Here is a 15645-nt window from a genome sequence, read left to right on the forward strand (position 1 = left end):
TTTTTATAACTTAAAATATTAAGTTGTAAAGATAATAAAATAATAGAGTATTTAAATGCAGTTTAGCCCTGTTTTTTAAATAATGATAGGGGCATACCCCCAACCACATTCCCAACCACACTCCCACACTCTCTATAGTGCCAATGGGTCATGCATGATATTTTTAAAAAATATCATGCATGATCCATTAGCACTATAGAGAGTGTGGGGGTATGGTTGAGAGTGTGGTTGAAGGTGTGTCTCTAGTGGGACTCCTGTTTTTTTACCGAAAAATAATAGGGGCACACCCCCAACCACATCCCAAACCACACCCCCTCTCTCATATGCTACAGTATACCGGGCCCCACATGAGATTTTAAAATTTTAAAATCTTATATGGGGCCCGGTGTACTGTAGCATATGTGAGAGGGAGTGTGGTTTGGGATGTGGTTGGGGTTGTGCCCCTAATGCTACCTTTTTTTACCATCCGCGTCAGCTTCACGTGAGTTTTCACTTTATTTTATTTGTTAGATTAGAAAAAGGGGGAAGTTTCTCACAGCTACGCGATTTCCTTAGCCCGCAATCCAATCCCAATGGAATGGCAGGCCTGTAAAATATCCCAACCACTCATGCCCATTGGCTGAAAGTTGCCGTATAAATACTTCCCCAAATCCACCCCACCCTCCAAGCAAAGCAAAGCAAATCAAATCGAATCGGAAGCGTAGTTCGTCTCCTCTGGTCCAATCCGGTAAGCAAACAACGAAGAATTAATGGCGTCCAGATACGAAGTGGAGGTGACGATAACCTCAGCCCGAGACCTGAAGAACGTGAACTGGCGCTACGGCGACCTAAAGCCCTACGCCGTGGTGTGGGCGGACAAGGCCGCCAAGTGCTCCACCAAGGTCGACGTCGAGGGCGACGTCAACCCCGTTTGGGACGAGAAGCTGAGGATCCCCCTCCCCGGCGATCGCCGCATCGAGGACTCCACCCTCTACATCGACATCGTCCGCCCGATCCCGACGACCAGGAGGACACCAAGCCCCTCGTCGGATCCGCCCGCCTCCCCCTCCGAGAGGTCGTCGATGAGGCCGGGCTCCGGCCGCCCCCACGGCAAGCTGGACGTCAAGGTCGCCGTCAAGGAGCCCACCAGGTAAAGGCTGAGAAGGATTCATTAATTGAATCCAATAATTAATCACTTCCTCGTTTCTAGTCGTTTGTTTCCCCTCGAGACAAAAGTTATATTTGTAATTTATAAATCGATTACTGCCTTAGTATCATTTCAGTTTGGGGGAGAATAAATTTCATATTGCTGGAGGGTAGAGAAGGCAAGGGGAAGAGAAATTTTAATTTACCTTTGTTTAATAAATTCCATTTAGAAGGATAGAGAAGGCAACAAGGAAAAAAAATTAATCTAAAATCTTACCCCTAAATTGGAGGGTAAAAAAGAGGAAGGGAAGAAAGAAAAAATTATCTACTTTCTCCCTCTCTCATATTCTCCTCAATCCAAAGAGGGTGTAAGTGAACTATATATGAAATCGAATCAGTTGACATGTTTTAAGATACGCGGTAGCGTTTACAGGACATCGCTTGATGTACCGCTTGATTTAATTGCATGAAACTTATAACCAGTAGTGCTATACAAAACCGCTAGATGTAAACATTAATCTCGATTATTTCCAGGTACTACGATCCCTATGCACCACCCTATGGACAGGTCGACCAGCCGGATGCCAGGACTACCCTCGGCACCACCGCCCTTACTGGACAGTCGACCGCCGGATCCAGGGACTACCTGCACCGCGCCACCGCCCTAAGGACAGTCGACCGCCGGCATGCCAGGGACTACCGCTGCACTCGCCGGCCGCCGCCATACGGACAGCGCCGCAGTATGGGTACGGACAGCCATACACGCCTGGCGCTCGCGGGGTATACATAGCAGCGGGTGGCCATCCGGCCTACGGTGCTGGCCGCCCGGCCTCAGCCGATGTTACGGGCAGGGGTAGCTGGGCAGCCTTCGTAGCCGAGCCGGCATGCATACGTGCGCCGCCTCGCTCCGCTCCTGCCTCCCCCGGTTCAGGAGGGGAGAAGAAGTCCAAGTTTGGTAATGGGTGACGGGGCTGGCCGTCGGAGGCGGACCGCGGGAGTGCTGCGGAGGGCTGCGGCCCTGGCCGGAGAGGCGCCGTCGCATTACGTGGAGGACAAGATCGAGGACAACGCGGCGGAGAGGGTGGAGGATGATCTGGCTTATGAGGACGGTGGCTACGATGACTTTTAGTCGCGAACTCACAACAACGTTCGTTCAGCCCTCTGTAATAAATTGTTTGCGGATGAATCGACGAGTTTGGTCGGGTGTGATCAGCGATTACATTACTCTGTTTTAATGGAAATGTAACTTGTGTGGGAGGAAGGGCTTTGAATCAGTTCCTCTTCAAATATGTGCTTGGATTATTCATTGTTACTTTTTTCTTTGATTCGATTCTTCTTCATGCTGATATACGATTCTATGAGCAAGTGATGATGGCCTGGCCTTCATCTGGTCTGGTCTTGATGGGGAGATACCGATGAGGGACCTATATGACATTGAACAATTAGTTAATTAATTAGGGCCGGCGTGATGTCCGATCTGTCCTTTTGCGTTTTTTGGGCCTGTTTGTTTCGCATAAAATTGAGCTGAAAGTGAAGGAAATGTCTAATTTAAAAACTGACGCTGAAAATTCTATCAGTTTTATTCATTTCCGGCTGTTTGTTTTGTTTTGAGCGGCGAAAGAAAAGGGAGCTGAAAATGACGATTTGCGGAAAGTTTCTTTCCGTCCCCAAAACGCCGAATTTGGTGGAAAATGATTAAAGCTCTTTTTTCCCCCTCCTTTCACCCACCTCCATTTTCTCCCGTCTCATGCTCTCGCTTCCACCCCGATTTCCCACATCAACTTCGAACCGCTTCCTCTTCCTCCAGCTTTCGTTCTCACTTCTTGATGCCATTCTCCTGTGCAAGCGAGCTCGATCTTCATCCGTTTTGAGCTCTTGCGATCTTGAGATCGCTGTTCTTGAGATCTTGCTGTTGATTTGGGGATTTGAAAGAATGTCGCTATTCTTGAGATCTTGCGGTTGATTTGGGGATTTGAAAGAAGATCGTTGTTCTTGAGATCTTGCGCGCTACTCAGGTAAAAAAAACCTTAAACGCCTTTTGTTCTTGAGATCTTCAGCTCTTGCTCCGATTTGAGCACTGTTTTTTGCTCCGATTTTGAGCTCTAACATGTGGATTTTCATGGTCTGTTTGAGCTTTGATCTGTTTGAGCTCCGATTTTGGGCATTAATTTTATGTAAATTGAAGGAATTACAGCATCAGCAGCAGATTCAGGAAAAAAACAGGCGGCGGTCGACCGGTCCGGTCGACCGCATTCGTGCACAAGGCTTCCTGTGCGTCTGGAAGGAGGTCGGTCGACCGGCCCGGTCGACCGCAGATGATTCGGTCGACCGGTGCGGTCGACCGACGGTTCTCTGGATTTTTGGGGCTTCTGCTGGATGGTGATCGGTCGACCGGGCCGGTCGACCGGAATTGATCGCGGTCGACCGGGCCGGTCGACCGACGAAGCGGATATCAGTTTTTCCAGGTTTTCGACCCGGTTCGTTTTGTAAGTTCTATATATACCTAAACCTGTTTGATTAGGGTAGAGGTTGGACGAATTTGAGCAGCCAAAGAGAGAGAATCATTGCATCCAATTGTGCCCTAGAAAGCTTCCGCCGCGCACAACAATTGGTATCAGAGCTAGATCGACAACATGGGAGATGCAAGCACGTCAGGTTCGTCTCTAACAAAGGCGATACAGAGTCTGAGCATCAATAACACGAAGATTGATGTTCCGAAGTTCGATGGCAAGATCAATTTTGGATTGTGGAGGTGTCAGGTGATGGATGCTTTGGATGCACAGAATTTGGAGGAGACTCTTGAGTTAAAAGAGAAACCCGCTGAGTTGGAGGATAAGGTTTGGAGAAAGATGAACAGTAGAGCTTGTGGTGTTATTAGGTCATGCTTGACGCCGGATCTTATTTATGATGTTATGAACGAGACGTCGGCGAAGAAGATGTGGGAAACACTCAATGAGAAATATCTTACGAAGAGCATTGAGAATCGGCTTCACTTGAAGAAGAGATTTTACCAGTTCAAGATGAAGAGAGGGGTTTCCATCAGGGAGCATGTCAACAATTTCACTAAGCTACTTTCAGATATGGCCAATGTTGATATTATAGTTGAGGATGAAGACAAGGCGATGCTACTTCTGTGTTCGTTGCCCGAAGATGATTATGGTACGTTCGTTCTCACTATGATCAATGGAAGAACTACAGTTAGCTACAAGGAGGTGACCTCAGCTTTGGTGAACTATGAGTTGAGGAAGAGTGATGGTGAACCCTCCGAGAAGGCATCGGGAGATGCGTTAGCAGTTCGAGGCCGAGATCCAAACCGTCGTCAGTTTAACCGCTCAAAGTCAAAGAATAGGAGTGCCTATAAGAGTGTTGGTAGAAATCAATGTCGGTATTGTAAAGAAGAAGGACATTGGAAGATTGACTGCCCAAAGTGGAAAGAAAAAGCCGGAAAGAATAAGGGGAAAGCTGCACAAGCTTCAGAAGTGAATGTTGCAAAAGCTATTGGTGAGCATTCAGATTCAGATTCTTCAGGCTATTCATGCCCTGCTTTACCGTCGGTTTGCTATGCGGATTCCACGGAGTGGATGATGGATTCGGGAGCTACATATCACATCTGCCCTAAGAGGGAGTGGTTTTCTAGCTTTGAGGAGCTGGAACGAGGGGATGTCGTGCTTATGGGTAATGATCACGTATGCCCTATTGGTGGTATTGGTTCAGTCCGGATCAGGATGCATGATGGTGTAGTGAGAGAATTGAAGGAAGTGAGGTTCGTGCCGCAGTTTACGAAGAACATCATTTCTCTTGGGACTTTGGAGGCAGCAGGATATCGAGTGATCTTAGAGGATGCAACAGTGAAGGTCACGAAGGGTTCTATGGTAGTGATGCGAGGTGTCAGGGAAAACTACCTATACTACTTGAAGGGCAAGACAGTTACAGGGGGTCTGGCAGCTTCTATCACCACAGAGGAGGACACTACCACCTTATGGCACATGAGACTTGGACACACAGGTGATAAGTCCCTACAGTCATTGGCTAAACAGGGGCTATTGAAAGGTGCTAAGACCTGCAAGATGGAATTGTGTGAGCATTGTGTACTTGGGAAGAAGACTAGAGTGAAGTTCGGCACCGCTGTTCATAACACCCAAGGTACATTGGATTATATTCACACGGACGTTTGGGGTCCTTCCAAGAACACATCTCTTGGTGGGGCCAACTATTTTGTCACTTTCATTGATGATTATTCCAGGAGGAATTGGGTATACCCGATGAAGCATAAACATCAGGTCCTGGATATTTTTGTGGAGTGGAAAAAGAAAGTGGAGCTGCAGACAGGTAGAAAGGTGAAGACTCTACGTTCAGATAACGGTGGAGAGTACAAGAGTGATCCGTTTCTGCAGTTTTGCCGGGATCACGGCATTAGAAGACACTTCACAGTTCGAGAGACACCGCAACAGAACGGGGTGGCTGAGAGATTGAACTGTACCTTGCTGGAGAAGGTGCGGTGTATGATGACGCAGAGTGGATTGCCTAGATCTTTTTGGGCCGAGGCGTTGGTTTATGCGAGCCATCTCGTGAACAGGTTGCCGTGCACTGCGATAGACGGGAATACTCCTTTGGAGCGTTGGTTTGGTTCGGTGGCTAGTGACTATGAGTCGCTTCGGATATTCGGGTGTCCAGCTTATTATCATGTCAGTGATGGTAAATTAAATCCGAGAGCGAGGAAAGCAGTCTTTGTGGGATTTAGGGATGGAGTCAAAGGCTTCAAGTTATGGGATCCACAGGACAAGAAGATAGTTATTAGCAGAGATGTCACATTTGACGAGGCGTACATGATGAGGCCTCGAACCCCTCAGCAGGTGGAGGGAGACCAGACAGGAGAGATATCGCAGCAGGTGGAGGATGATGTGACTCCACCCACTCCAGAGAACACTGTATCCATTGAGGCTCCTACAGAGGTGACACTGGGAGGAGATGAGATGACAGATGGGCAGATACAGGATACAGTAGATCATGGGACTCATGAACAGGGTCATGTTCAGAGGTCCATTGCAGCAGATAGACCAAGGAGAAAGATTCCTCGGCCAGCTAGGTATAATGATGTCATGATCGCATATGCATTATCAGTGGAGGTCGTTGACGATATGGTTCCAGCCACATTCAGGGAGGCAGAGTCTAGCCCCGATTCGATCAGGTGGAGGGAAGCTATGGAGGATGAGATGCGATCTCTTCAGAAGAACGACACCTGGACACTTGCACAGCTACCTAAGGGTAAGAAAGCTATTGGTTGCAAGTGGGTATATGCGAAAAAGGAGGGATCTTCTATTGGGGACTTTCGGTTCAAAGCCAGATTAGTTGCCAAGGGATATGCACAGCTTGAGGGCATTGATTACAACGAGGTATTTTCACCCGTTGTGAAGCATTCGTCGATTCGGATTTTATTGGCGTTGGTGGCACAGTTGGATTTGGATTTGGTCCAGATGGATGTGAAGACAGCCTTTCTACACGGTGATTTAGATGAGGAGATCTACATGACACAACCACAGGGTTTCAAAGCTGCAGGAAAGGAAAATTTGGTTTGTAAGCTGAAGAAGTCTCTTTATGGTTTGAAGCAGTCACCAAGACAGTGGTATAAGAGATTCGACGGCTTTATGATTGGCCGAGGGTACATGAGGAGCCCATATGACCCATGTGTTTATATGCACAAGCTACATGATGGTGAGCTCATATATTTGCTTTTATATGTTGATGATATGCTTATTGCTTCCAGGAATTCTTCGGCTATTCGAAAGCTGAAAGAGGAGTTATCATCCGAGTTTGAGATGAAGGATCTTGGAGAGGCAAAGAAGATATTGGGTATGGAGATCGAGCGAGACAGGGTGAAGGGGAAATTGAAGCTTACACAGAAGAGCTACTTGCAGAAGATGTTGAAGAAATTCAGCTTTGATGGCAATGCAAAAGCAGTTAGCACACCATTGGCTCCCCACTTCAAGCTTTCAGCGTTGATGTCACCTGTTTCAGTTGAGGACAGAGATTATATGTCGAAGGTCCCATATGCTAGTGCAGTAGGTAGCTTGATGTATGCGATGGTGTGTACGAGGCCAGATTTGTCACAGGCCGTGAGCATGGTATCGAGATACATGCATGACCCCGGGAAGGGTCACTGGGAGGCCGTGAAGTGGATTCTACGGTATGTTCGAGGCACCGTGGATGTTGGTTTAGTGTTTCAGAAGGATGAGAAGGACGGGCAGGCTTGTATTGGTTATGTGGATTCAGATTATGCTGGAGATCTTGACAAACGCCGGTCTACGTCAGGTTATGCTTTTACATTGGCAGGTGCACCTGTATGTTGGCGTTGCACGCTTCAGTCCACAGTGGCTCTCTCTACTACAGAGGCAGAGTATATGGCAGTTACTGAAGCTATCAAGGAGGCTTTATGGTTGCGTGGATTATTGGAGGACTTGGGGATCGCTCAGGAGACTATTCAGATATTTTGTGATAGCATGTCGGCTATCTATTTGGCGAAGAACCAGGTTTATCATGCGCGCACGAAGCACATCGACGTCAGATTCCACTTTGTACGGGACGTCTTGGATGATGGAGATGTCATATTGGAGAAGGTCCACACAAATGACAACCCTGCAGATATGTTGACCAAAGTTGTTTCAGGAGTGAAATTTGGTCATTGTTTGAAGCTTTTGAACATCCTTCAGTGCTGAGGCCTTTGGAGGCCATTAATATGAACTACGTTCGGCTTGATTCCTTGGGCAAGAGGATACGTAGGCAGTCTTTAGATGCAGCCGGTTTGATCAGTTGATCAAGATGGGGGGAGATCGTGTTTCAGCTCGAGTATTGTTCCTGGACCTGTTGAGGAACTATTGGATGGTTTGGTGTCGGCTCAGTTTTGGTGGAAACATTCGCCGAGGTGGAGAATTGAAGGAATTTCAGCATCAGCAGCAGAATCAGGAAAAACAGGCGGCGGTCGACCGGTCCGGTCGACCGCGGTCGACCGGGCCGGTCGACCGACGAAGCGGATATCAGTTTTTCCAGTTTTTTGACCCGTTTCGTTTTGTAATCTATAAATACCCTAAACCTGATTTGTTAGGGTAACCTCAAGGACGATTTTGAGCAGCCTCCAAGAGAGTTTTGTTGCATCCAATTGTGGGAGAGATTTGAGAGATTAAGTGCTTTGTTTTAGGGTTTAGTCTGAGAGATTTGTAACCCTATTTGTATTCCCTTGATTTCTAGTAGTAAGAACTTCCCCCTCCTTGCCCCGTGGACGTAGGCAACTTGCCGAACCACGTAAATTCTTGTTCTTGCTGTGATTGTGGTTTGCATATTATTTGTGGTTTAGTTCAAGTTATTGTTCGTGTTGCCCTAGAAAGCTTCCGCCGCGCACAACATAAATGAGCGTAATTATTTTTGGATGTAAATGAGCTAGATGAAAGCTCATCATTTTGCCTAACAACTATGGTACATGTATTAAACTTATATTTGTGCAAAACTTATGCTACTATCTCTATCTTCATGCATCTCAGTCGTAGCTTTATATGTTATATTATAAACTTGGTATGCTAATGCTTTATGTGTTTGACAGGTTTACAAGTGGGGTTCTATAATGATTTCCCTCGATGAATTAAAATTAAAGAGGTATGCATATTTTGTGTTATGATGATGGGCTTCAATGTTGAAGATATGCATGTAAAGTTTATACTAGTGATCAATTGGCGAGGCAGTAAATGCAGCCAACATTGCTATTATAAACTTCATGGCGTGGCATATAATGAAGAAAAGAGCCTTTTCTGAGCACATTTTCTATAATTTCTTTTGAGCTTTGGTTTGATTTCCATCTTGGCTTGTTTGGCCCTTTTGAGCTCAGTTTTTGTGGTTTTCCATTGTGAGGAACATGTTGCAATGGTGTTTGTTTGGCCTCATGTTGCTTGGCCCTTGGTCAGCATGGTTGTGTTGGCCTTTGGTCTTTGGTTGTGTTGGCCTTTGGCACAGCTTGGCCTTTGTTTCAGTTGTGTTTTTTTGTGGTTTCCATTGTGTACCTAACATGTTGCAATGGTGGACATATGTCGTTTTCCTTGGTTGCAGCCTCTTGTTGCTTGGCCCTTGGACCCTAAATTGTTGTGTTGGCCTTTGGTTGGCCTCTGGTTTCAACTTGGCCTCATGTTGCTTGGCCCTTGGTCAGCATGGTTTCAACCTCCTCTCTGCCTTGGTTTCACCTCTTGGTTGTGTTGGTTTGCTGTTTCCATGTTGGTTGTGAGTCTGAATTTGTGTTAGAAGCAGACCTTTGGTTTCAGTTGCTTGGTCTTTGGAGCTAAGTTGTTGTGTTGGCTTTTGGTGAGTCTGAATTTGTGTTCCAGTTGGCCTTGGTTTCAGCTCTTGGTTGTGTTGGTTCGAAGGTTCCATGTTGGTTGTTTGGTTTGTTGTTTCCATGTTGATGATTCATGTCCAGGTGTGTGCTTTCCTTGGTTGCAGCCTCTTGTTGCTTGGCCCTTGGACCCTAAATTGTTGTGTTGGCCTTTCGTTGGCCTTGGTTGCAATGGTTTCAGCTCTTGCTTGTCCTTTGGTTGGTCAGCTATGGTTGGCCTTCGGATTCAGTTGATGCTTGGCCTTTATTTCAATTTTGTGCAGGTTTATTGTACTCTCTGCCTTGGTTTCAGATCTTGGTACTATTATGTGTTGTTGGTCAGCTATGGTTGGCCTTTGGTTTCATGTTGATGCTTGACCTTTGTTTTAATTTTGTGCATGGCTTCAACCTGCTCTCGGCCTTGATTTCAGTTCTTGGTTGGTCTTTGGTTGATATGCATATTTTGTGTTATGATGATGGGTTATTTTTAAGATATGCAGCCAAAGTTTATAGCAACATTGAATTGGCCAGGCAATATATTGCAGCCAACATTGCTATTTATAAACTTTATGGCGAGGCAAATAATGAAAAATAGCATTTTCTGAGCACAACTATGATGATGGGTGGTAATCTTACCATGGTGACCACAATCAAGTTTTCTTGATTTTTTAGTTTGAACCAAATACTAGAAAAATAGCCTTTTCTGAGCACAATTATTTTCTTCTTTTTTCAAGTTGAACCAAACACTAGAAAATGATGTAAAGTACTTTCACTATATATTTTTGGGCGAAACAAACACAAGAGACATTTTTCAGGAAAGTGAAGGAAACACAAGAAAGTGAAGGAAAGTCATCTATGGAAAGTGAAGGAAACGAACCAAACAGGCCCTAAGATGAAAGAAGAGTGTAATGAAGATTTTGTTTCATCATATTGGCGGCCAAATGACGATAAAATAATTGATATATGAATACGGCCAATTCATTTTCTAGTCACGAATACGGTAAATATCCATATTATTTTGATAACAAAAACGATTCACATCTACGTTCGACAAGCGTAGATGAATATCAATTGGACGTACACCGCCGACTATTGAAAGTAAACACTCTTTTTTTGAGGGAGTTACTGTCCCTACTTTTTAGTTTATTCTTCCGTTTTCATAAAGAAAAATTCTTTAAGGACCCAAAATATGGGACCAATAGGGGGGACAAGTGAGGTGTCCCCCTCTTATTGGATAATGAGTTGGCCATCATTAATGATGGCCAACTCATTATCCAATAGGAGGGGGACACCTCACTTGTCCTCTTTATTGGTCCCATATTTTGGGTCCCTGTAGCAAAGCTCTTTCATAAAATCGTCCTCTTGCCGCTGACCACGTCTTTCTTTTTGGAAAATTGCCGTAGTCTAGTAGCTAACAACTTCTTCATATTTATTTGTACATATTTAGAAATTGGATAGAGTATGTTGTTTAAATAGGTAAATCCATAAACTTACAAGAGATAACATAGTGAGAGAAACTTAAAAAAAGAAGCAATTTCTCTTCATGGCTTTTTTCCTTCAAAAATTTGAGGGTGACACATCTAACATTTACTCAATAGGCCAATGTACAATATTGGGAAGCTCAAACGTATAGGAAGGGCTACGTTTTTCTTAGGACACGGGTCCTGCCTAATTTTATCGACACGGAACACAACAAAGCAACACTTAGAGCATCTCCAACAGTTTCCCCATTTTATTGGTATTCTCACTTTTGGAGAATTTTGGGTTTTTTTTTGGTCTAACAGTTTCCCCATCCCATTCCCCAAAAATTGGGATGAAGGAGAAAAAAAAGGGGAGCCTTCCCCAAATCTGTAGCATTCTTCAAATTTTTAGGGAGAGCTTTTGTCATAGATGTTTCACGTTCTTCAAGTCTCCAACTACTCAAAAAAGACTCAACACTATAAAATGAGGGGGCAAAAAATAAAAAGTTCATGTCTAAATCTTTATTGTTAAAGTTCATATTAAAGATATAGGGTATTTTTATTATTGTAATAAATGTAGGATTCTTCAAAATGGGGAAGTTAATGAAGTTGGAGCAAAAATAATTTGGAGAATATGACTTTTGTTTTTCCCATTTTGGAGAAAATTTTAGGGAAGATGTTGGAGATGCTCTTAAGATGAAGTACGAAATGCTGGTAGATAAAACTTAATATCGAGAGGAAGTGAACGGAAATAGATAAACTTACATATTGCATAATTTATAACAAAAGCAAAATTCGAAAAGTAGAGATGAATTATGAATAATATCTGTTGTTGCTAAACACTTTTCTATGTGTGTGTGTATATATTTCAAGGCAATCGAAAGATCATAGTGACTACACAATCCCATAATATTGTTTCTTGATTGAGTGAAATGTTTGATATCGGCAATGATGCCAGAGGTCCAATACAGATGCAAATAATAAAATTATTAGTAATCAAAAGATCTCAGAAATACTCTATCAGTAAGGACTAAATTATAAACTAAGTTGAAAAGTCACTTTCCTTCATGCAGCCACTTATTGACAATGATGGAGCTAGAATTTTGTCTTATTGGTGTTCCCATATAACTTATTATAGTTGCATTTGGAATCTATATTAAGAAAAATGTCTCACTGACCCGAAAATGTGATAAATAGAGGGGGACTGGTGACGTGTCCTACTCTATCTATCCTATTTTCGGATCCCTGTAGAAGCACCCCCATATTAATTGTTTTACTAGTTATCTTTCCTAGTGGTGTCCTACCCTATTCTCGGTGGTGCCCTATACAGTAAGTACGAGTAAAAGTAAATGAAAATACATATAGGGGCTGTTTGGTTGTTGTTAGTAAAGTTGTGTATTTATGACGTAACTTGGAAAATTGTTGTCCACCTCATCAATTTCACTTTTATACTTTTCTTTGTTTGTTTTTGATTCCATTAGAATCATAAATTGCTTGTTTGGTTTACAAATGTAATTTTAATTGTTTGTTTGGAAAGTGTAAAAAGTGGTCCCTACTCAAATGATCATATTGGTTGGAATTATTTTTTATTATTTTTTCCTAACTTCAATGTTAGCTTTCTCCTAATTTTTTTATGAAATCACTTTACAAGCCACATCAGCATATGAAATCACTTTACACTATTTTCACAACTACAAACAAACAATTGAAAGTGATGAAAGCTGACATTGGGACCCACTTTTTTACACTTTCCATCCTTTTACATGGTAAAAACATACAACCAAACAGCCCCATAATGTAGGAAGTTCAAGTCACTTGTTAACACTTCCGTGATAAAAAGATTTCTGGGCGCTTCTTTAACTAATATTTACATTTTTATTTACTATTTTTTTGTTAGTCAATTTTTTATTTGCTAATTGGGGGCCCAAACTAGGGTTGGCAATTTTGACCCATACCCATTTAACCACCCTGCCCGCCCATCATTTGGCCCGCCTAAAGCCCACCCATTTAGCTAAATGGGTCTAACTGGGCGGGTCAGTTTCAAACAATCCTAAATGGGCACTAAATGGGCAAACTATATCCGCCCGTTTGCCCGCCCGTAGCCCTAAAACCCCTAAATCTCTTCCCGACCACAATCCTTCCTCCTTCGCCTCCTCCTCCGCTGTTCGAGCTCATCTGCAGTTCGAGCTCGCCTTTGATCTCCTCTCGCGGTGAGCTCCAGCTCCAGCTCCAATCTCCGCTCCTTCTCAATCTTGACCTCTTCTCGAACTCCGCTCGATCTCAGCCTGGACTCAGCCTCAATCTCCTCTCGACCTCGACCTTGACTCGACCTCGATCTCCGCTTGATTTTAGCCCCAATCTTTGCTTGATTTCATCCTCTACCTCAGCTTGCATCTCCAATCGATCTCCTCTCCTTCGCCTCCAAATTCATCTTTTGTGGTTGTCGTTGGTTGCAATCAGATCTCTCGAGGTATTGTGTTCCTTATGTTGTTTTTCATTTGTTTTGATTTGTTCTGTAATATATTTTCTTGATAAATTACATGATAAAAGATGAAAAATTGCATCTTGCTGCATAATCTTGCGTAGTCTGTCGTTTTGTGTCGGTGTCTTGAGTTAGTTGGGAGGTCTGTAGCGAGCCCTTCCATTGAATGATTCTTATTGAAGGACATTGTTTTGTTTTGAGAGGTAGGGACTGCGGAGAGCGAGCCCTTCCATTGAATGATTCTTATTGAAGGACATTGTTTTGTTTTGAGAGGTAGGGACTGCGGAGAGCATCCTCAGTGTTATGGAGAGGGAAGTGTTGGTCTGTGGATTTGAGGTTCAGGAGATCGCGTAGTCTGTCATTTTTGCTAAAACAAATTTAATCATTATGATAGAGTGCATACAGGTTGTTTTTTATGTGCAGTAGTGACAATCTGGAATGTACATGAAGTGGATGCACCTCTTCAAATTATTCATTAGGCAGTTCCTTTATTTTAAATAATCCCCTGCAGGCATTAGTGTCATTGCTGGATGCAACTGAAAAGGAAAAACGCGATATTCTTGCAAATATTATCATTGCCTTGCATATGCCTGCTGTCGCAGTGTTTTGGCATGAACCTGGGTGTGAACTAAAGAGGTAAGTAACTGAAACAAAACTGCATATTTGTAGTTAAAAGCTAGCAATAATATACATCGCATCTAAAGAGGTAAGTAACTGAAACAAAACTGCATATTTGTAGTTAAAAGCTAGCAATAATATACATCGCATCTAAATTCTAACATGACAATGTTTCAACTGCATATTTGTAGTTAAAAGCTAGCAATAATATACATCGCATCTAAATTCTAACATGACAATGTTTCAATGTGTCTCATTAGTGATACTCGACATCTATGATTAAGTAGGTGTTCAAGTGTTTTCTTGTGAACTTGAGAACATGTTTATTTGTTCGATTATTCAATTTGTAGGACATGTTTACTTCAAAAAATAAGTTCACAGGACATATAAACTATTCCTTACACATAAGCATAAATTTCATATCATGCGATCTTTTGTTTTGGTGTTTTTTTTTTAATGACACGAGTAACCGATAGGAGGTAAAAGGAGATCATTTCAGATGATATTTATATGAAGTCTCTGGTAGAGAACATTAATGCGTTCAAAAAATATTACACTGAGTTTACATGTCAGCCCAACATTTGAAGAAGGATAGGCTGGCTTGGGTCATCTCTTTTGGTAGTTGTTGAGAAATTTATTTCATCGTTGAATTGTGACCGTAAATTTATGGTAACTTTACAGAAAGATTGCATAATGTTGATGCTGAAAGAAAATCATTCTTCAAATCAGCTGAGAGCATTATTTGACGTTTCAAATAAATTGGTCAAGATTGCATAAAGAATGAGGTATTACAGAAAGAAAATCATTCTTCAAATTTGAAATAATTTTACTTGTACATTCATAAGTTGATGCAGGTATCATTTAGCTGCTAACAAGTGTCATAGATGCTGGGGTTGCGGAAACTAGGTGGGTAATTGGTTTTAGTATTGGAGGATTGAGAACGGAGGAGGTAGAACGGGAAATGCTAACTTAATTAGTAAGGAATAGGCTAGCTTGAAGAGATGCTTTATTTTGAATTAGTTGAGACTTGATTATACAAAGCTCACGCTCATCACCTAGAATATTGATATTTTCATGACACGTGAAACTTTCTAGAGAAATTCTATACTAATCCTAACTCTAGATACATCCATTTGTTGTCATATATCTAATTCCTATGATGTTGTTTTCGTCGATTTTTGATTTTTTATGTAAATACCGTATAAATGGATACTGACTTCCCATGTTTTATTAAGTTACTTTGAGCTATAATGTTCAACCGTGTTCATTTATCTATTAACACTCTTTATTTTTTGAAGTTTTTTTTCGATGTTCCAGTGTACAGAGTTCACAGTTATTGCCGCAACTCCTTTTGCACCATCCTTCAACTTCGAAAGGCAGTCTCCTTGATTATGGACCACTGCTCCGAGAATGTGAACAGATGCTTTCCTTTCTGCAATGGTTTAGAGTCAATGATTGTGCTGAGTTTGTTGCCAATGATGGGCAAATAGTTGATGTCATGTGAACATTGCATTTACTGTGAACTTCTCCCCCTTCATTAGTTCAAATGACTAGGGAGGATTTAGCCACACGCTAAATTAGAATGTAATCCCTTTTACAATGGTGTATAA

General features: G+C 42.7%; 1 protein-coding gene and 1 pseudogene across 1 annotated transcript; both read left to right on the top strand.

Annotated features, from left to right (window-relative positions):
* LOC109847255 lies at positions 579-2457 on the top strand (annotated as a pseudogene).
* On the top strand, positions 12878-15424 carry LOC109847257. Its single transcript, XM_020416489.1, has 3 exons — positions 12878-13405; positions 13929-14053; positions 15334-15424. The coding sequence occupies exons 1-3, from the start codon at positions 13001-13003 to the stop codon at positions 15422-15424; spliced, it is 621 nt and encodes a 206-aa protein (XP_020272078.1). The 5' UTR covers positions 12878-13000.

The sequence above is a fragment of the Asparagus officinalis genome, chromosome 7, assembly GCF_001876935.1.
Source record: "Asparagus officinalis chromosome 7, Aspof.V1, whole genome shotgun sequence".
Taxonomy (NCBI): domain Eukaryota; kingdom Viridiplantae; phylum Streptophyta; class Magnoliopsida; order Asparagales; family Asparagaceae; genus Asparagus; species Asparagus officinalis.

Coding starts and splice junctions, on each gene's coding strand:
- LOC109847257 (XM_020416489.1), top strand. CDS start 13,001: ATGGGCAAACTATATCCGCCCGTTTGCCCGCCCGTAGCCCTAAAACCC. Junction 13,406..13,928: donor TTGCAATCAGATCTCTCGAG/GTATTGTGTTCC, acceptor AATCCCCTGCAG/GCATTAGTGTCATTGCTGGA. Junction 14,054..15,333: donor CCTGGGTGTGAACTAAAGAG/GTAAGTAACTGA, acceptor TATTTTTTGAAG/TTTTTTTTCGATGTTCCAGT.